The following is a 21,529-nucleotide window of genomic DNA, read 5'->3' as shown; positions in this document are numbered from 1 at the left end:
TCTCTCTCTACCTCTCTACCTATATCTCTCTCTCTCTACCTATCTCTCTCTCTCTACCTCTCTACCTATATCTCTCTCTCTCTACCTATCTCTCTCTCTCTACCTCTCTACCTATCTCTATCTCTCTTATCTCTCTCTACCTATCTCTCTTATCTCTCTCTACATATCTCTCTTATCTCTCTCTACATATCTCTCTTATCTCTCTCTACATATCTCTCTTATCTCTCTCTACATATCTCTCTTATCTCTCTTTATCTCTCTCTCTCTCTCTCTCTAGCCTGTAGCATTTAAAATTGTCTTGAGGCTGTGCTGGATGTAACATGGACAGTTCTTCCTCTTGCTTTACAATGGGAAGACTTCTAAAATTCTACTGTGCTCTTGAGCCTATTATTTTGGGGTGGGGGCGTCTTCAATATATATTCTGCATGTCTGTATATTGAGTTATTTATATTCATTGTATTATGATGACAAATCCTGCATCATTGTAATAAGATCTCTGGATGGCTGATAAATAATTAAAAATATATAAATAAATAAGTAATAAATAAGTAGTTAGTAAATAAATAGAAACTTCTCAAATTTTCAGACAAATAGTTTTCGAATGGAGTATTTCCTCAAATTGCAGTTTGTGACATAGCGATGTACTAAGCAACGATGTAAAGAAATCGTTACTGTACTGAAACATTTTATACAGGGGGAACATTAACAAAACCAACAAACGGCAGAGACCGATTCCTAACTGGAAATGGAGGAAAAAAAGGTGCTTTTAACATGTGGCTGGAAATGCATCGTTGCCATGGTCGATGGTGCTGACAAATGACAGTTCCTCTGACCACGTAACGTGTGTTCCTTGCGTGTTGCAGGCCTTGTCGTTGATGCAGCGTACTATAAGCAGCAGAATGGTTCGATATTCATGTCACAAACAAGCTGAGATGGTGTTTGTGTATGGCCAAGCAGATGGAAACAGTCGAGAGGCAGTGAGGCTATATCAGAAGAAGTACCCTTACAGACACCAACCACACTGCACAGAACTTCAAGCTCTTTTTGGGCGTTTCTGTTATCATGGGTCCTTTCAGAAAAATTTACATTTGTGGAAAGATCTTATGGGACCAAACTGCTTAGGTCATCAGTCCCTAAGCCTACACACTACTTAATCTAACTTTAACTTACGCTAAGGACAACACACACACACCCATGCCAGAGGGAGGACTCCAACCTCCAACAGGGGGAGCCGCGCAGACTGTGACAAGATGCCTCAGACCACGCGGCTACCCCTTGTGGTGGTCCATTCAGACAAACGACCATGTATCGAGGCAGTGAACTTTGTGTACACCAGATCTGGAGGACTGGGCTCTACTACAGGATATTGAGGCAAACCCTAGTACAAGCTCCAGGAAAGTGGCCCACCAACATGGCATAAGGCAAAGTACGATTGTGTGTATCCTGCATGACACCCACCACTATCCCTGTCACCTGAAATGAGTGCAAGGATTATCAGCAGTGGGTTTCCCTCTACGGGAAGGATTTTATTGATCGCTTTTGCACCAGACCACCACAACCGTGGGATTTCTGTCATCAGCCGTCTTTACTGACGAAGCAACCTTTACCACAATTGGCATCATCAATCTGCGTAATGTTTATTTGTGGGCTACAGACAAGCCTCCAGGAATGGTGGAGGCATCTAGTCAGCATCGGTCCAGCGTCAATGTGGGTACAGGGATTCTTGGCAACCACATACATGGACCAATTATTATTCCACAGCAACCTGAGAAAGGGAAACTTCCTGGCAGATTAAAACTGTGTGCCGGACCGAGACTCGAACTCGGGACCTTTGCCTTTCGCGGGCAAGTGCTTCACCAACTAGCACGACTCGCGCCCCGTCCTCATAGCTTTACTTCTGCCAGTACCTCGTCTCCTACCTTCCAAGCTTTACAGAAGCTCTCCTGTGAACTCTGCAGAACTAGCACTCAAGAAAGAAAGGATATTGCGGAGACATGGCTTAGCCACTGCCTGGCGGATGTTTCCAGAATAAGTTGGTGAAGCACTTACCCGCGAAAGGCAAAGGTTCCGAGTTCCAGTCTCGGTCCGGCACACAGTTTTAATCTGCCAGGAAGTTTCATATCAGCACACACTCCGCTGCAGAGTGAAAATCCCATTATGGAACCTGAGAAAGGATTGTACCTGGACTTACTGCAGAATACTCTGCCTTGGCTGCTTGAGAGTGTGTCTTTGGCAATATAAGAGGTTATGTGGTTTCTGCATGATGTAACACCACCCCAATTCCACCTTAAAACTCGTCAACACGAACATCATCATCCCCAGACGTTGGATAAGATGTGGAGGCCCTGTACCATGGCCTGCTACATCACTGGACTTAAACCACCTAGATTTTTACCTCTGTGGGCATCTGAAAAGCATTGTATACAGCATATATGTGCAGACCATATAACAGCTTGTTCGTAACACCTGTGACACTATTCGGAGAGAGACTGGAATGTGTGAAAGAGTGGAGCAACCCTCGATGCAACATGTTCATTGCATCCCATGAGGCCACTTTGAACATCTATTGTGACGTGGATCCGAGGTAGCTGTGTGCTGAGCTCCTGGAAGACTCACAGTTGTTGCACGCACACCTATTTTTCGCTTACATGTTCATAATACCTTTTTCCCTCCATTTGTAGTCAGGAATCCTTCCCTGCAGTCTGTTTTATTGAAGTTCACCATGTATATTTTATAGTTATTATTATAATCATAGCTGTATCGAAAGTACGGCTGACAGCCGACTCACCCAGCGTGTCGCGGCACATCTCCCGCGGCCCCTGCCTGGGCTGCTGTGGCGGCGGCAGCGGAGGTTGGCGAGCCTGCGAAGACAGCCGGCGGCGGCCCTGCTGCACCGAGCGCCGCGTCACGGCGTGCGCCAGAACCACGTCGCCGCTCGGCGTCACCTGCAGGAAGCTCGCCTGGTGGAACGTATACCCTGCCGGCGCAACAACAGCTCCACGTCTCTCTCTGCTTCCTAGCACGGTGACACACTACATTTTGTAAGTCTACTTCTACAGTGCTAATTAAGGAAATACGCTGATGGAGCCAAAAACATCATGGCCATTTTGATTTTATCCATACTGGATGAGAGGTCGTGGTTGTGAATGCCAATGTTAAAAAATATATCGGCTCAACCACTTGTTTATAGTGTAAAACATTAACAAGGGAACCTCCCCATCGCACCCCCCTCAGATTTAGTTGTAAGTTGGCACAGTGGATAGACCTTGAAAAACTGAACACAGATCAATCGAGAGAACAGGAAGAAGTTGTGTGGAACTATGAAAAAAAGAAGCAAAATATACAAACTGAGTAGTCCATGCGCAAGATAGGCAACATCAAGGATAGTCTGAGCTGAGGAGCGCCGTGGTCCAGTGGTTAGCGTGAGCAGCTGCGGAACGAAAGAGGTTCAAGTCTTCCCTCGAGCGAAAAGTGTACATTATTTTCGCGAAGTTATGATCTGTCCGTTCGTTCATTGACGTCTCTGTTCACTGTAATGACTTTATTGTCTGTGTTTTGCGACCGCACCGCAAAACACAGACACTAAACTTATTACAGTGAACAGAGACGTCAATGAACGAACGGACACATCATAACTTTGCGAAAATAAAGAAAGTAAACTTTTCACTCGAGGGAAGACTTTTTTTTGAAAATCTCATTTTGTTCGCTTTTGTTCGTTGCATCTGTCCGGGGCGGACGTCATACGACATCCGTTTAAGTTCGTTGATGATCCATTAACTCAGTTTTTTTATTACAGAGGGCAGCTAACCCTCTGACCAAACACGCTGAGTTACCGTGCCGGCGTCTTGAACCAAGGACTCTCGTTCCGCAGCTGCTCACGCTAACCATGGGACCACGGCGCTCCTGAACTCACACTCTCCTTGATGTGGCCTATCTTGCGCATGGACTACTCGGTTTGTATATTTTGCTTATTTTTTTCATAGTTCCACACAACTTCTTCCTGTTTTCTCGATTGATCTGTGTTCAGTTTTTCAAGGCCTATCCACTGTCCCAACTAATAACTAAATCTGAGGGGGGCGCGATGTGGAGGTTCCCTTGTAAGATTGACGCGTTTCGGAAGTCAAGCTTCCATCATCAGAACAATAAAAAGTAAAAGAACCTGTTAAAACTCGCTAAAATGGAACATGCACCCGGCACGATAAAATTGATAATAAAATTAAAACATCGTGGCTACTTCCCTTGTTGCAGCCGTGTCTTCCAAGGTGCATCTCCACGTAGTCGTCAAAATATAAAAAACTCTAAAATGGTGTCGCCTATGGTGTTCAACATCTAACCACATGGCTCTCTCCTCGATCGTCGTAAACCGCCCGTGCGTCTTCGTTGATACCACACACCACGTAGCCAAACATGACACTGAAACGCGAGTGATCTCACGCGCAAGTAAACAAGGAAGTCACAGAGATGTCTATAGAAACAGATAACGTATACATGTACCAAGGACCTCATGAAATGATGGTATCCTGCCAATTGCTAAAAATGTAGTTACTAAACGAAGCCAGTGAAATGTTTGAAAAAGTTATTTGTATCACCAGTTAGCTGTGTCATTCAGTGTGTTCTGATTATCCACGCTATGTATCGTAATTTCCAGCTGTTCTAGTAGATCCAGCTTTTTGCCTTTGTCCTATGTAAAATAACGAGATCCTGATCTATTCCCATGGGGTGTCCCGTTTTCCAAATATGCGTGGCTACAGCTGACTTTTCGAAATTATTAAGCCGGAAAGCATCGCTATGTTCTTTGTAACGTACTTTAAAGGACCTACCAGTTTGGCCTACATAGCTTGCCTTGCACGTGTTACACTGAATTTTATACACCCCAGCTCTCAGTGTCGTGTTTGGCTACGTGGTGTGTGGTGTCAACGAAGACGCACGGGCGGTTTACGACGATAGAGAGAGCCATGTGGTTAGATGTTGAACACCATGGGCGACACCATTTTAGTTTTTTTTATATTTTGACGACTACGTGGAGATGCACCTTGGAAGACACGGCTGCAACAAGGGAAGTAGCCACGATGTTTTAATTTTATTATCAATTTTATTGTGCCGGGTGCATGTTCCATTTTAGCGAGTTTTAACAGGTTCTTTTACTTTTTATTATTCTGATGATGGAAGCTTGACTTCCGAAATGCGTCAATCTTAGTGTTTTCCACTATAAACAAGTGGTTGAGCCGATATATTTTTTAACATTGACATCATGACCACCTGCTTAATAGCTTGTTTGTCTTTGGAATTAAATTCTCTGTGTCAGAGATCCGACAGTTTATTGGTAGGTTTGTGGAGATACGTGGCATTAGATGTCTACACACAGGTCATGTAATTCGCGTAAATAACAGGCTGCAGATTTGCAGTGATGACGCCCAATAGCCACTCAGATGTGTTCCGTAGGATTTACATCAGGCGAATTTGGTCGCCGAGACATCAACGAGAGTTCACCATAATCCTCCTCAAACCACTGTTGCACGATTGTGGCTCCGAAACACCGACAGTTATAATGTTGAAAGATGACATCGACGTCGGGGAAGACATCGAGCATGAAGGGATGAAGGTGGTTCGCAACTGTCAGCGTGTCTTCGATTATTAGCACAGGTCCCGTGCAAGCGCAGGAGAATGTCTTCTACAACTACATGATTACTCTGCAATTCACATTTAAGTGCTTGGCAGAGGGTTCATCGAACCACAATCACACTATCTCCCTACCATTCCACTCCCGAACAGCGCTCGGGAAAAACGAACACCTAAACCTTTTGTTCGAGCTCTGATTTCTCTTATTTTATTTTGATGATCATTCCTACCTGTGTAGGTTGGGCTCAACAAAATATTTTCGCATTCGGAAGAGAAAGTTGGTGACTGAAATTTCGTAAATGGATCTCGCCGCGGCGAAAAACGTCTTTGCTTTAATGACTTCTATCCCAACTCGCGTATCATATCTGCCACACACACTACCCTATTACGTGATAATACAAAACGAGCTGCCCTTTTTTGCACCCTTTCGATGTCCTCCGTCAATCCCACCTGGTAAGGATCCCACACCGTGCAGCAATGTTCTAACAGAGGACGAACGAGTGTAGTGCAAGCTGTCTCTTTAGTGGAGTTGTTGCATCTTCTAAGTGTCCTGCCAAAGAAACGCAACCTTTGTCTCGCCTGCCCCACAATATTATCTATGTGGTCTTTCCAACTGAAGTTGTTCGTAATTTTAACACCTAGGTACTTGGTTGAATTGACAGCCTTGAGAATTGTACTATTTATCGAGTAATCGAATTCCAACGGATTTCTTTTGGAACTCATGTGGATCACCTCACACTTTTCGTTATTTAGCGTCAACTGCCACCTGCCACACCATACAGCAATCTTTTCTAAATCGCTTTGCAACTGATTCTGGTCTTCGGATGACCTTACTAGACGGTAAATTACAGCATCATCTGCGAACAACCTAAGAGAACTGCTCAGATTGTCACCCAGGTCATTTATATACACTCCTGGAAATGGAAAAAAGAACACATTGACTCCGGTGTGTCAGACCCACCATACTTGCTCCGGACACTGCGAGAGGGCTGTACAAGCAATGATCACACGCACGGCACAGCGGACACACCAGGAACCGCGGTGTTGGCCGTCGAATGGCGCTAGCTGCGCAGCATTTGTGCACCGCCGCCGTCAGTGTCAGCCAGTTTGCCGTGGCATACGGAGCTCCATCGCAGTCTTTAACACTGGTAGCATGCCGCGACAGCGTGGACGTGAACCGTATGTGCAGTTGACGGACTTTGAGCGAGGGCGTATAGTGGGCATGCGGGAGGCCGGGTGGACGTACCGCCGAATTGCTCAACACGTGGGGCGTGAGGTCTCCACAGTACATCGATGTTGTCGCCAGTGGTCGGCGGAAGGTGCACGTGCCCGTCGACCTGGGACCGGACCGCAGCGACGCACGGATGCACGCCAAGACCGTAGGATCCTACGCAGTGCCGTAGGGGACCGCACCGCCACTTCCCAGCAAATTAGGGACACTGTTGCTCCTGGGGTATCGGCGAGGACCATTCGCAACCGTCTCCATGAAGCTGGGCTACGGTCCCGCACACCGTTAGGCCGTCTTCCGCTCACGCCCCAACATCGTGCAGCCCGCCTCCAGTGGTGTCGCGACAGGCGTGAATGGAGGGACGAATGGAGACGTGTCGTCTTCAGCGATGAGAGTCGCTTCTGCCTTGGTGCCAATGATGGTCGTATGCGTGTTTGGCGCCGTGCAGGTGAGCGCCACAATCAGGACTGCATACGACCGAGGCACACAGGGCCAACACCCGGCATCATGGTGTGGGGAGCGATCTCCTACACTGGCCGTACACCACTGGTGATCGTCGAGGGGACACTGAATAGTGCACGGTACATCCAAACCGTCATCGAACCCATCGTTCTACCATTCCTAGAACGGCAAGGGAACTTGCTGTTCCAACAGGACAATGCACGTCCGCATGTATCCCGTGCCACCCAACGTGCTCTAGAAGGTGTAAGTCAACTACCCTGGCCAGCAAGATCTCCGGATCTGTCCCCCATTGAGCATGTTTGGGACTGGACGAAGCGTCGTCTCACGCGGTCTGCACGTCCAGCACGAACGCTGGTCCAACTGAGGCGCCAGGTGGAAATGGCATGGCAAGCCGTTCCACAGGACTACATCCAGCATCTCTACGATCGTCTCCATGGGAGAATAGCAGCCTGCATTGCTGCGAAAGGTGGATATACACTGTACTAGTGCCGACATTGTGCATGCTCTGTTGCCTGTGTCTATGTGCCTGGGGTTCTGTCAGTGTGATCATGTGATGTATCTGACCCCAGGAATGTGTCAATAAAGTTTCCCCTTCCTGGGACAATGAATTCACGGTGTTCTTATTTCAATTTCCAGGAGTGTAGATCAGGAACAGCAGAGGTCCCCCAGGACGCTTCCCTGGGGAACACCTGATATCACTTCAGTTTTACTCGATGATTTGCCGTCTTGCACAGCATAATACTGCTCCCACCAGCATGCGTCCGTGGCACGTGGCACGTTTCGGTCCGTCGTTCACCACCATGACGGCGTTTGTGGAGATGACCGTCGACCTAGTGTAGCAAAAACGTGATTCACCTGAAGAGCCGACACGTTCCCTTTGATCAACAGTCGAACTTCGATGGTACGGTGCCCACTGCAACCGTAATAGACGATGTCGCTGGGTCAACATCTGAACACGTTGGGGTGGTCTGCTGCGGATCTCCATATTCAACAGTTTACGACGAACGGCGTGCTCCGAAATGCTTGTGCGTGCACCAGTATTATGCTTTTTCGGCAGAGACGCCACATCTCACCATCTATCCTACTTTTAAGAACAGACGAGCCTCCGTATCACACATTCGGTGAAGAGTCGTGGACGTCCAACCGTTTAACCATTAGATCCACTGCCCTACCTCTTTCCGTAAATGCTCACGAGAGTAGCAAGTGAACATTCGATCAGCTTCGCCATTTCCGAGATACTCGTTCACAGGCTCTGCGTAACAATAATGTCCATTGTCAGAGTCGCTTATCTCAATGTATTTCCCCATTTGCAGCCCATATCCCCCGTCCGTGTCTGTTCCCCTTACACACTTTCGTTACCGCGTCACGTGCACGCAACGCCCCCCAGGCGCCATACAAAGTCGCAGTGGCCAGTGGTCACGATGTTTTGGCTGATCAGTGCACATTTTCTGTATGAGTGCATGACCATTGCGAATGTTTTGTGAATAAAACCAGTGATTGATTCAAGAAAATTTGGGTGCCAGAATGCATCTCTTCAACCATACAACCCTCCCCCCCCCCTCCTCTACCCTCCCAACCATGAAAGTGAAAGGTTTCGAGTTTTGAAAACTTGTGATTAAAAGTACAATAAGAAATATTTTTTTTACAAAACACTGTTCTGAAATTCAGGTTCTTAAAACATAATACCCGATAATAAAAAAAATAAAACCATAAAATTTAATACGAACAACACGCGCCACCATTTGTCCCCACAGTACTGCCACTTTGCTCCTAGTTGTACTCTATACGTATTGGCACAAGACGGTAGTCTTTGTGACTATGGCGTCATGTTTCCAACTGCTGATAGATGCAACGTTTGAAAAGTAGCATATAGCTGTTCGCTGGAGATATACGTAATTCCTAGCCTATCAGGGTCACGCACAATTCCGACTTCCCGAAGAATTAGGAAAAAACAAAACACGATGTGACTTCAGACACGGAGTCAGATGTTTAATAAGTGCTTTAAATATTATTTGTCTTCTGATCATTCAGTTATGTTAGGACTGGAGTATTTAATGTCAGATTCATTACTACAAATAAGCAAGACATTGGAACACTAACGCCTCTACAACACGCCTTCATAAAACGTTAATTCCGTGAGCCATTTGTACCATATAGCAGCTGACTGGCGCGCGGCAATACAACATGGAGAGAAAGACAGGGGCCCCTCGTCGCCCTGCGGCTGCCCTCCTCCCCACACAGCTATGGAGACGTAATATTCCTGTCAGAGTTTGTCGTTCGTAACTTTCGTAACAGTGAGAGGAAAATAGGCCACAAGTTTTATATACACAGGAGATAAATAAGCTTCTAAATGTAAAATATAACCACCGAATAAAATACATCTACTACATTTTTACATTTTTTATAATGTAACCACTACAAAGCTACATTTTCTTGTTGCAAGCCCCTAAGCTGAGCAGATATACAATGAAAACAAGTGCACAGGAGATAAAATGAGTAGGTTCGCATTAATTTTAAAGTGGAAGAGCAGCAAGGTTGTGAAAGTAGTGTGTAAATAAATAAATGGCTCATTTGCAGTGTGTTTGTATTTGCAGCTCGTAAATTAAATAAGCAGTGTCTACGTTACTAGGCAAAATCGACATTAATTGACAAGTGACTATATGTAAAAGTTGAAATAAAATAATATTATTGTATGTTAGCATCGATGTAAGGATGAGAAAATCCGGCCAGTTATAATCACTACCGGTATTTTAGTTTTGAATAACCAGAAATTTTCGGTATTTGTTTGGTCTCTGTTGTAACAGGTGTTTTTATTTTTTACTAATAACCAGGCATAAAACAGGAATATCAGTTAGCCATAGCAGCGGTGCTAAGATTTTTAGTTGCTAAATAAAGCTTTTTTGAAGAGAGAGTCATTTTTATTCGTAAAATTTGCATTGCCTCGAAATATTGATTTATTTAAAAATGGGGAAAGGTATTAGTACTACTTTAATAGAACTGCCGACAGAAACGAACAGCAAACACGTCATTAGAATTAGCACATCCTTGCTGACACAATAATGCACGTGTTACCACCTGCCGTGGCGTGGCCTGTTAGCAAATGGTTCAAATAGCTCTGAGCACTATGGGACTTAACATCTGAGGTCATCAGTCCCCTAGAACTTAGAACTACTTAAACCTAACTAACCTAAGGACATCACACACATTCATGCCCGAGGCAGGATTCGAACCTGTGACAGTAGCGGTCGCGCGTTTACAGACTGTAGCGCCTAGAACGGCTCGGCCACCTTGGCCGGCTGCCTGTTAGCACTTGCCCCATCTGGTCTTCATGGCAGTTTCACACTGATATCAGATGTATCACAGAATGGCAACATCCCCTGTCTGCAAGAATTTTTTTAAGAACTGCGGTATCAATTAAACACAATGCTCCAGTTGCTTTCGTAGGTTAAAAACTGGCTAGGCCGCTACAAACTTGTGATAATATAACGAAAAAAATTAAAACTTAACGGTTTATTCATAGTTACAATAAAAATAGAAAGTAGCTGATGTGCTAGTAGCCCTTGGAAACGGACAAATTAACACGAAAAACAGAGTTCTTCATCCTCAGTTTTCACCCTTAAGCACTGATTACGCGTACTGTGGAAATGGTGCTATGATCCCCGATTACAAAAAGATTCCTAAGGAGAGTTTGAAAAAAAATCAGGATCGCTGGGAGAATATTGGTGATTTTATTACAAGAATCGAACACTCATTACTATTCGAGAAAAGCAGCAAATGGTGGGCGGAGAAAATCTTCTTTTATTTGCCTATTCAATTTAATATTTGATGCTATGTATCTTGAAAATGAGAGTGTCAAAATTTGTTCAACTTTGTTTGATTTCTACGTCTGTTACAAGAAATATTGGGAATAAAAACCGAAAATCGGTTGTTTCAGAAACCAGTTATTTTGTGCGGTTTTAACAGTCCGGTTAAACTGGAGTCGAAAAAACCTATAACCGAAAAACGGCTGTTTAGCGATAACCGTCATTCCTAGCCTCGAGACAACTTTGGGTGTAATTGTTTGCAACGAGAGGAAAGAGGTTACGTGCTTGCCAACTCCGATGTGAGCTGGGGGCAGTAAACCGCTACTGCGGCAAATTACAGCTTGGTTTAATACACGTGTACGGTTTTAAATATCCGACGCCGACGTGTTCGAGTAAGTTAGAAAATATTCCATGGGAGGTAATGCGATGCGGCCAAAATGAAGCCCTCTACGCTCAATGGAGCACGTTATCATGATTTCATACGGGATACTCTACCTGTGCTGCTAGAACATGTGCCTTTACAAGTACGACACAACATGTGGTTCATGCACGATGGAGCTCCTGCACATTTCAGTCCAAGTGTTCGTACGCTTCTCAACAACAGATTCGGTGACCGATGGATTGGTAGAGGCGGACCAATTTCATGGCCTCCACGCTCTCCTGACCTCAACCCTCTTGACTTTCATTTATGGGGGCATTTGAAAGCTCTTGTCTACCCAACCCCGGTAGCAAATGTAGAGACTCTTCGTGCTCGTGTTGTGGACGGCTGTGATACAATACGCCATTCTCCAGGGCTGCATCAGCGCATCAGGGATTCCATGCAACGGGGGCTGGATGCATGTATCCTTGCTAACGGAAGACATTTTGAACATTTCCTGTAACAAAGTGTTTGAAGTCACGCTGGTACGTTCTGTTGCTGTGTGTTTCCATTCCATGATTAATGTGATTTGAAGAGAAGTAATAAAATGAGCTCTGACATGGAAAGTAAGCGTTTCCGGACACATGTCCACATAACATATTTTCTTTCTTTGTGTGTGAGGAATGTTTCTTGAAAGTTTGGCCGTACCTTTTTGTAACACCCTGTGTATATATATATATATATATATATATATATATATATATATATATAATTTGAAGGGTAAACTTTTAAATTGTTTTCTTCATTGTAGGTGTGACATGTATTTCGTTACATGGTATCATGATGAATATGGAGCTGAGAAGGCTTTATGCGTCAAGAACTTGAGAAAACAAAGACTGTAACGGATGACCAACGAAAATTTAGGATGAAGTACGAGAGAACAGCACCAGCCAGGAAGGCAGTCTACTGATGGCATACAAAGTTCCTTGACACTGGATGTTTGTGTGACAAGAAAAGAAGAGGTCGGCCAGGTGCGAATGGAAATGACACTGAGCAAGGGAGAGAATCTTTCACAATGAGTCCGCCAAAGTGTCCACGCAGAGCATCGCGTGAGTTGGACATGTCAGCAATGACTGCGTGGCGTGTTTTGCGTAAAAACTTGAAACATGAGACCATACAGACTACAGTTAGTTCAAAAATTATACCCTAAAGACAACGGCTCGAGTTTTTCTGTGCATTGCAAGTCTAAGATGATGGTTTTGTGAATACGGTAATTTTTGCGTCGAGACAACATTTCATACAAATGGGAAAATGAACAGGCACAGTTGTAGGATCTGGGTGAACAGAAAACCCGTCTAACATTGTTGCAAGCGAGCGAGATTCTCCGAAGGGCAAGGATTTTTGTGCCATGTCTGACAAGAAACTTTATGGGCCTTTCTCCTTTGAAGAACAAGTTGTTCATTGGGGGGGAGGGGGTCCTTCTTTCAGATATTACAGAACCGGTTAATGCCTTTGTTGCAAACAGAAACGGAGAAATTTGTCCTTCAGTTACATGGTGCACTCCCACATTTTCACCCGAACAAATTGGCCATGGTAGAGCGACAGACAAATGTGTGTTAAAGTGACGTCTTAGGTCCCTGGATATTATTCCTTGTGATTTCTTTTTATTGAGTTATGTAAGGGACCTTGTTTTTTGTGTCCCTCCTCTTCCAGGTGATGATGAGGAATTGAAAAGGAGAATTAAACAAGCGACAGCCGCAATCTCTGAAGACGTGTTGGCCTACGTGTGGCAAGAGTTCTATTATCGCGTGGACGTTTGTGGGATCACACATGATCCCCACATTCAGTGTATGTGAAGTGAAAGTTGCTGAAGAAACTTACAAGCTTACTCTTTGAAATGTGTATTGTTATTTTGTAATGCTACTCATTCGGCTACAATAAAGTTTATAAAGTGCTCCCGGACATTTGAAATACGCTGTACACGTACTGACAAGGGCAAATTATTACAATTTCAGAAAAAATGGAAGATTTATTAGAGAGAAATAGCTTCACAAATTGAGCAAGTCAATGAAGCGTTTGACTACCTCCGGCCCACGTGCAAGCAGTTATTCGGATTGGCATTGATTGACAGAATTACACTCCTGGAAATGGAAAAAAGAACACATTGACACCGGTGTGTCAGACCCACCATACTTGCTCCGGACACTGCGAGGGGGCTGTACAAGCAATGATCACACGCACGGCACAGCGGACACACCAGGAACCGCGGTCTTGGCCGTCGAATGGCGCTAGCTGCGCAGCATTTGTGCACCGCCGCCGTCAGTGTCAGCCAGTTTGCCGTGGCATACGGAGCTCCATCGCAGTCTTTAACACTGGTAGCATGCCGCGACAGCGTGGACGTGAACCGTATGTGCAGTTGACGGACTTTGAGCGAGGGCGTATAGTGGGCATGCGGGAGGCCGGGTGGACGTACCGCCGAATTGCTCAACACGTGGGGCGTGAGGTCTCCACAGTACATCGATGTTGTCGCCAGTGGTCGGCGGAAGGTGCACGTGCCCGTCGACCTGGGACCGGACCGCAGCGACGCACGGATGCACGCCAAGACCGTAGGATCCTACGCAGTGCCGTAGGGGACCGCATCGCCACTTCCCAGCAAATTAGGGACACTGTTGCTCCTGGGGTATCGGCGAGGACCATTCGCAACCGTCTCCATGAAGCTGGGCTACGGTCCCGCACACCGTTAGGCCGTCTTCCGCTCACGCCCCAACATCGTGCAGCCCGCCTCCAGTGGTGTCGCGACAGGCGTGAATGGAGGGACGAATGGATACGTGTCGTCTTCAGCGATGAGAGTCGCTTCTGCCTTGGTGCCAATGATGGTCGTATGCGTGTTTGGCGCCGTGCAGGTGAGCGCCACAATCAGGACTGCATACGACCGAGGCACACAGGGCCAACACCCGGCATCATGGTGTGGGGAGCGATCTCCTACACTGGCCGTACACCACTGGTGATCTTCGAGGGGACACTGAATAGTGCACGGTACATCCAAACCGTCATCGAACCCATCGTTCTACCATTCCTAGACCGGCAAGGGAACTTGCTGTTCCAACAGGACAATGCACGTCCGCATGTATCCCGTGCCACCCAACGTGCTCTAGAAGGTGTAAGTCAACTACCCTGGCCAGCAAGATCTCCGGATCTGTCCCCCATTGAGCATGTTTGGGACTGGATGAAGCGTCGTCTCACGCGGTCTGCACGTCCAGCACGAACGCTGGTCCAACTGAGGCGCCAGGTGGAAATGGCATGGCAAGCCGTTCCACAGGACTACATCCAGCATCTCTACGATCGTCTCCATGGGAGAATGGCAGCCTGCATTGCTGCGAAAGGTGGATATACACTGTACTAGTGCCGACATTGTGCATGCTCTGTTGCCTGTGTCTATGTGCCTGTGGTTCTGTCAGTGTGATCATGTGATGTATCTGACCCCAGGAATGTGTCAATAAAGTTTCCCCTTCCTGGGACAATGAATTCACGGTGTTCTTATTTCAATTTCCAGGAGTGTATTTGATGTCCCGCTATGGGATATCGTGCCAAGTTCTGTGAAACTGGCTCGTCGGAGCGTCAAAATCCCGAGTTGGAGGGCTCTGCCCACAATGCCCAGAACATTCTCAGTTGGTAAGAAACGTGGCGACCTTGCTGGTCAAGGCAGGGTTTGGCGAGCACGAACACAAGCAATAGAGTTGTCACGTGCGGACAGGCATCATCTTGCTGTAATGTTAGCCCAGGATGGCTTACCACTAAGAGCGACAAAACGGGGCGTAGAATGTTGTTGGCGTACCGCCGTGCCGTAAGCATGACGCGGATGACAGCCACAGGGGGGGGGGGGGGGGGGTCCTGCTGTAAACAGAAACGCCACGCCAGACCAGGCTGGTATCCCAGCGCTGTTCGGGGGAGCCACCAAACACGTCTTCGGCCTAGAATCTCATTGACTGGAGTAGAATCGTCTTCAGCGATGAGTTCCGCTTCGAACTGAGCCTCGATGACCAGAGGAGGCGCCAACAGCGCAGACATCTCACATACATCTCGCGGCCGTCAGTTTTGAATAGGACCAGATGATTCAGTGCCTAATGGGCTGAATGAGCACTACTGGCCATTGAAATTGCTGCATCAAGAAGAAATGCAGATGATAAACGGGTATTCATTGGGCAAATATATTACGCTAGAACTGACATGTGATTACATTTTCACGCAATTTGGGTGCACAGATCTTGAGAAATCAGTACCCAGAACAACCACCTCTCGCCGCAGTAACGGCCTTGATACGCCTGGGCATTGAGTCAAACAGAGCTTGGATGACGTGTACAGGTACAGCTGCCCATGCAGCTTCAACACGATACCACAGTTCAGCAATAGTAGTGATGGCGTATTGTGACGAGCCAGTTGCTCGGCCACCATTGACCAGACGTTTTCAACTGCTGAGAGATCTGGAGAATGTGCTGGCCAAGGCAGCAGTCGAACATTTTCTGTATCCAGAAAGGCCCATACAGGACCTTCAACATGCGGTCGTGCATTAGCCTACTGAAATGTAGGGTTTAGCAGGGATCAAATGAAGGATAGAGCCACGGGTCGTAACACAGCTGAAATGTAACGTCCACTGTTCAAAGCGCCGTCAATGTGAAGAAGAGGTGACGGAGACGTGTAACCAATGGCATCCCATACCATCACACCGGGTGATATGGCAGTATGGCGATGACGAATACACGCTTCCAATGTGCGTCCATCGCGATGTCGCCAAACACGGATGAGACTATCACGATGCTGTAAACAGAACCTGGATTCATCCGAAAAAATGACGTTTGGCCATTCGTGCACCCAGGTTCGTGGTTGAGTACACCATCGCAGGCGCTTCTGTCTGTGATGCAGCGTCAAGGGTAACCGCAGCCGTGGTCTCCGAGCTGATAGTCCATGCTGCTGCAAACATCGTCGAACTGTTTGTGCAGATGGTTGTTGTCTTCCAAACATCCCCATCTGTTGACTCAGGGATCGAGACGTGGCTGCACGATCCATTACAGCCGTGCGGATAAGATACCTGTCATGTCGACTGCTAGTGATACGAGACCGTTGGGATCCAGCACGGCGTTCCGTATTACCATCCTCAACCCACCGATTCCATATTTTGCTAACAGTCATTGGATCTCGACCAAGACGAGCAGCAATGTCGCGGAACGATAAACTGCAATCGCGATAGGGTACAATCCGACCTATATCGACGTGGGAAACGTGACTGTACGCATTTCTCCTCCTTACACGTGGCATCACAACAACGTTTCACCAGGCAACGCCGGTAAACTGCTGTTTGTGCATGAGAAATCGGTTGGAGACTTTCCTCATGTCAGCACGTTCTAGGTGTCGCCACCGGTGCCAACCTTGTGTGAATGCTCTGAAAAGCTAATCATTTGCATATCGCAGCATCTTCTTCCTGTCGGTTAAATTTCGCGTCTGTAGCACGTCATCTTCGTGGTGTAGTAATTTTAGTGGCCAGTAGTGTATTTCGCAGTGACTGTATTTCTCCATTGGTATTGGGAGTTGCGTTGCCCAAGCAATTGGTGTAAAGTTTTGCTAACAATAACACAGGGTACGTACACCCCTTGCACTTACGACACGCAGCACGATAACTCAAGTTAAGTACCCATTCCGCAGTTCAGATATTTATTCAAGATAATCGTAAAGCTTTTTTACAATTTTAAAAGAACAAGCTGACTGCCGAACGATTCTCCAGCCGTCAATATGCACTGCGCGAAAGGACCTCGAAGATAATACGAGAAATAAGGGTTAATACGGAGGCATATAGACAATCGCTTTTCTCTCGCTCTGTATGGGAGTGGAAGAAGAAAGGAAACAACTGGTAGTGGTACAGGGTACCCTCCGCCACGTACCGTGCTATGGCTTGCGCTGTATATGCAGAAGTAATGAAAACTGGAGAATTTTATCTGTAGCTAGCAGTGGGAGCAGCAAGAAAACAGCCGCCGTGGGGTAAGCACGTGCGTACGTTTACGCACGCAGTCGAAGTATCCAACCCAAATGTACAGGGCTATTACAAATGATTGAAGCGATTTCATAAATTCGCTGTAGCTCCATTCATTGACATATGGTCACGACACTGAACAAGATACGTAGAAAAACTCATAAAGTTTTGTTCGGCTGAAGCCGCACTTCAGGTTTCTGCCGCCAGAGCGCTCGAGAGCGCAGTGAGACAAAATGGCGACAGGAGCCGAGAAAGTGTTTGTCGTGCTTGAAATGCACTCTCATCAGTCAGTCATAACAGTGCAACGACACTTCAGGACGAAGTTCAACAAAGATCCACCAACTGCTAACTCCATTCGGCGATGGTATGCGCAGTTTAAAGCTTCTGGATGCCTCTGTAAGGGGAAATCAACGGCTCGGCCTGCAGTGAGCGAAGAAACGGTTGAACGCGTGTGGCAAGTTTCACGCGTAGCCCGCGGAAGTCGACGAACAAAGCAAGCAGGGAGCTAAACGTACCACAGCCGACGGTTTGGAAAATCTTACGGAAAAGGCTAAAGCAGAAGCCTTACCGTTTACAATTGCTACAAACCGATGGATCTGTCGTGGTGGAGATGATGATCAGCAATTTATGTCATGGCCTCCACGCTCTCCCGACTTAACCCCGTGGGATTTCTTTCTGTGGGGTTATGTGAAAGATTCAGTGTTTAAACCTCCTATACCAAGAAACGTGCCAGAACTGCGAGCTCGCATCAACGATGCTTCTGAACTCATTAATGGGGACATGCTGCGCCGAGTGTGGGAGGAACTTGATTATCGGCTGGATGTCTGCCGAATCACTAAAGGGGCACATATCGAACATTTGTGAATGCCTAAAAAAACTTTTTGAGTTTTTGTATGTGTGTGCAAAGCATTGTGAAAATATCTCAAATAATAAAGTTATTGTAGAGCTGTGAAATCGCTTCAATCATTTGTAATAACCCTGTATGTGTGTACGCAGACAGTGCGCAGCATTGACGAGAGAGAGAGAGAGAGAGAGAGAGAGAGAGAGAGAGAGAGAGAGAGCGAGGCGAGGCCGCGTACCGCCGATGAGCAGGTAGCAGAGGCCGTTGAGCAGCAGGCCCGCGGCGCCCATGGCGAGCACCAGCAGCGGGTGGTGCATCTCGTCCTGGTGGCCGATGTGCACCAGCGTCTGCACCGCCTCCACCACCAGCGAGAAGCAGAAGGACGCGAGCAGCACGCACACCACCAGCTGCGCCAGCACGTCGATGCGCGCCCAGCCGAACGTGTTCTTGAGCCGGCGCTGGCCGCGGGCGCTCGCTCGCTGCAGCCGCCGCTGCTCCTCCACCTGTGTGCACTGCGGGCCGTTAACACTGCAGCACCTGGCATGGCAGCGGGTGTTGCTTATCGGGACCGACAGTGCTATACCGGCAGTTGTCATTCGTGTGTTTCGGGACAACGTTATCCCACCGTCAAATGCTATAAAACAGGGGCGGGCAAACGTTGCACGCGGCTCATGTGCACACAGCGCTGCACATGTGCTGCTCGCGTGCAATCGTCGAATGGGCCTGTGGTGACAGCTGGCAGGGTGCGCCAGTGTAGTACCAGGTTAAGCTGTGGACTTTGAAGCGAAGCGACCACTACGTAGTGAACGTTGTAATTCAAGAACCGGAAAATACAGAGTGAATCAAGGAAACGAAGAAGTGGAGAATTGCTATCTTTTAAAAAGGAATGGGAGAATCATTTTTTCTTTGTGCAAAAACGTGAAAATTCGAAATGATAGTATTCTCGCTGGTCAGCGGAAGTTTAATATTGAACGCCTATATAATAAATTTCAATATTTTCCCGTACTTAATGCAATAAAAGAGGAAATTCTCAAGCGATTTGGGGATATATCATACTTATCCCAAGGTTTTGAATAGTTCTCGAGACAATTTGCTGTTTCTGTAGATGATATTCATCCCAGTTTGCAAATGGAATTAACAAGATCTACACTGTAGATTCTACAGCGTAATTCTCGTATGAGAGACAAGTTCCTTTTGGCAAGACGTGTAATAGATTTTTATCACAACTTTCCACAGCAAGAGTTTCCTCGTCTCCATCGTGAAGCCGCGAAGATAATATGTTTGGCTCGACATACGTTTGCGAGAGATTTTTGTCTGTTATGAAAATTAATAAGTCTCGGTTAAGAGTAAACATCAGTAGTGAAAATGTCGGTAACTGTTTGCGTTTGTCTGTACGTAGAAATTTTGTTCCAGACATTAAACGTATTGTAAACTCCACCTGTGATAAATACAACGTATCGTAGGTAATAGGTACTCTTTCAAACCATGATTTCTTTCAAGCACTCGTACTAACCTTATTCCTTCATTTAATAAAGCAGGCCAGGAAACAAAACGCATTACAGAGGAAGAAGCGGTGAGACGGTATGGTGGGGAGGGGTGAGAAGCGGGTGGCCAGCTTGCCCCTGTGTGCACGCAGAACACCCGTTTACTGCACACGTGCAAGTGCACCGCACACGTGCAGGATTCCTGGCCGCCCCTGCTATAAAACCAGTCAACAAACAATAAATCGCGGAACTGAACATTAGCGTCCTGCACTATAACATACATTAAAGCTTCTTTGCCGCGGGGCTCCGTCAGAAACAAACACGTAGCAACAAACACGCGCTGTCAAACGTAAAACTCTCCTTGGAACATCTCATGTTTGCTATAGGTACTAGAGTCCTGTATGACCGAGTAAGCGAGCACAAAATACGAAGTGGGGCGAGCGCAACCTAACTGGATAGGCTACCCGCACTAGTTCTTGTGACCGAGCATAGAAGCCGTGACCGAATACGTGGCACATAACTTCAAACACATTTTCACTTGTTATTATCCGCGTGAGACTGCAGCCAGTACGGGCTTCTCATTTGTGGTGTGTCTCTCTCTGCAATCATGCAGCGCGAGGAAGCCATTGTAGTAAGACGTAAGATTGAAATCAATGTTTACACATTAAAGAAACGGTAAGGTCTAAAAAGCCAGGTATGGAGTACATTTCTGTTGGTTGTAGATGGAAACAGTGCGTCTACTTGGTACGTATCGTGCATAAACTACTCCACTTTATTGTTTTTCCAGTCGGGAACCACCCATTTAAAGAAACACAGTTGCAAGAGACCTCAGAAAGATCGTTTCTTTGGCCGTCCTTTCGTGATCTTAATATGCTGGAAATAAGTGAAAAGCAGGAAATTCTTAGCAATGTGCGACAAATGTGTGCTACGCACGCAGGTTCAACGTGCAATCATTAACATAATCGTTTTTGCATAGTTAGTGGGAAGTGTATTATAGAGAAACGGGAATGTTGTGACTCGTATAATATTTCATTAACGTAAAACATCTCGTTTTTATGGGAACGGGGGTCGGGTTTTTTGGGGTAGAGACCAAAAAGCGAGGTCATCGGTCTCTTATGGGAACGTTTCGATAATTTCGATATCAGTTCTGTATTAGTTGTCTCTTTTGTTTATTATCATAGATCCTTCAAGTACTGTGTCATCACCACCCAGAAAGAGAGATCGTTTCAAGGAATGGAGGAACAACAGATCATCCGCAGCAGATGAAATAGATCTGTACATTTTAATGCCCCCCGGAGATGATGATGACATCTTAAAGTGGTGGAACAGACATGAAACAGATCTGCCAGATTTGGCTGCAGTTGCAAGACGTATTTTATGTATCCCAGCAACAAGCGCACCTAGTGAAAGGTGCTTTAGTAAAGCCGACATGTTACTAAGAAATTGCCGCAACCAATTAAATCCGGAACGCGTTAGTGATTTATTGCTGATCAACAGTAACTATAACTGTCCCCTCCCAGGGGACACCGCCTTATAGTAGGCACCTTCAGTGCCGGGCGGGAGGGTTTGCGTGCTTCGGTGAAGTCGAGAGCTATGCCGGCGGTAGCATAGCTACTGGCAGGGTCTCCCAAGCCGGACTGGTCTCGACAGAGGAGCCAGACAAAGTGTGTCCCACAACATAGGGCAGGGAGGGCTCTAGAGGCGTGTCCTCC

The 21,529-nt window shown here is 46.6% G+C and overlaps 1 protein-coding gene across 3 annotated transcripts in view; it reads right to left on the bottom strand.

The window, feature by feature from the left end:
- Window positions 1-21,529, bottom strand: part of LOC126094533 (zinc transporter 1) — a 679,313-nt gene that overhangs the window by 57,388 nt on the left and 600,396 nt on the right. For all 3 annotated transcript variants that reach the window (XM_049908954.1, XM_049908955.1, XM_049908956.1), the window contains 2 exons: window positions 18,572-18,845; window positions 2,789-2,977 (listed from right to left, as the gene is read on the bottom strand). In XM_049908954.1, the coding sequence (XP_049764911.1) occupies window positions 2,789-2,977; window positions 18,572-18,845 (463 nt within the window). The remainder of the gene's footprint in view (window positions 1-2,788; window positions 2,978-18,571; window positions 18,846-21,529) is intronic.

This window comes from Schistocerca cancellata, chromosome 8 (genome assembly GCF_023864275.1).
Source record: "Schistocerca cancellata isolate TAMUIC-IGC-003103 chromosome 8, iqSchCanc2.1, whole genome shotgun sequence".
Classification (NCBI taxonomy): domain Eukaryota; kingdom Metazoa; phylum Arthropoda; class Insecta; order Orthoptera; family Acrididae; genus Schistocerca; species Schistocerca cancellata.
The sequence above is the reverse complement of the archived record's forward strand: the minus strand, read 5'-3'. Positions and strand labels throughout refer to the sequence as shown.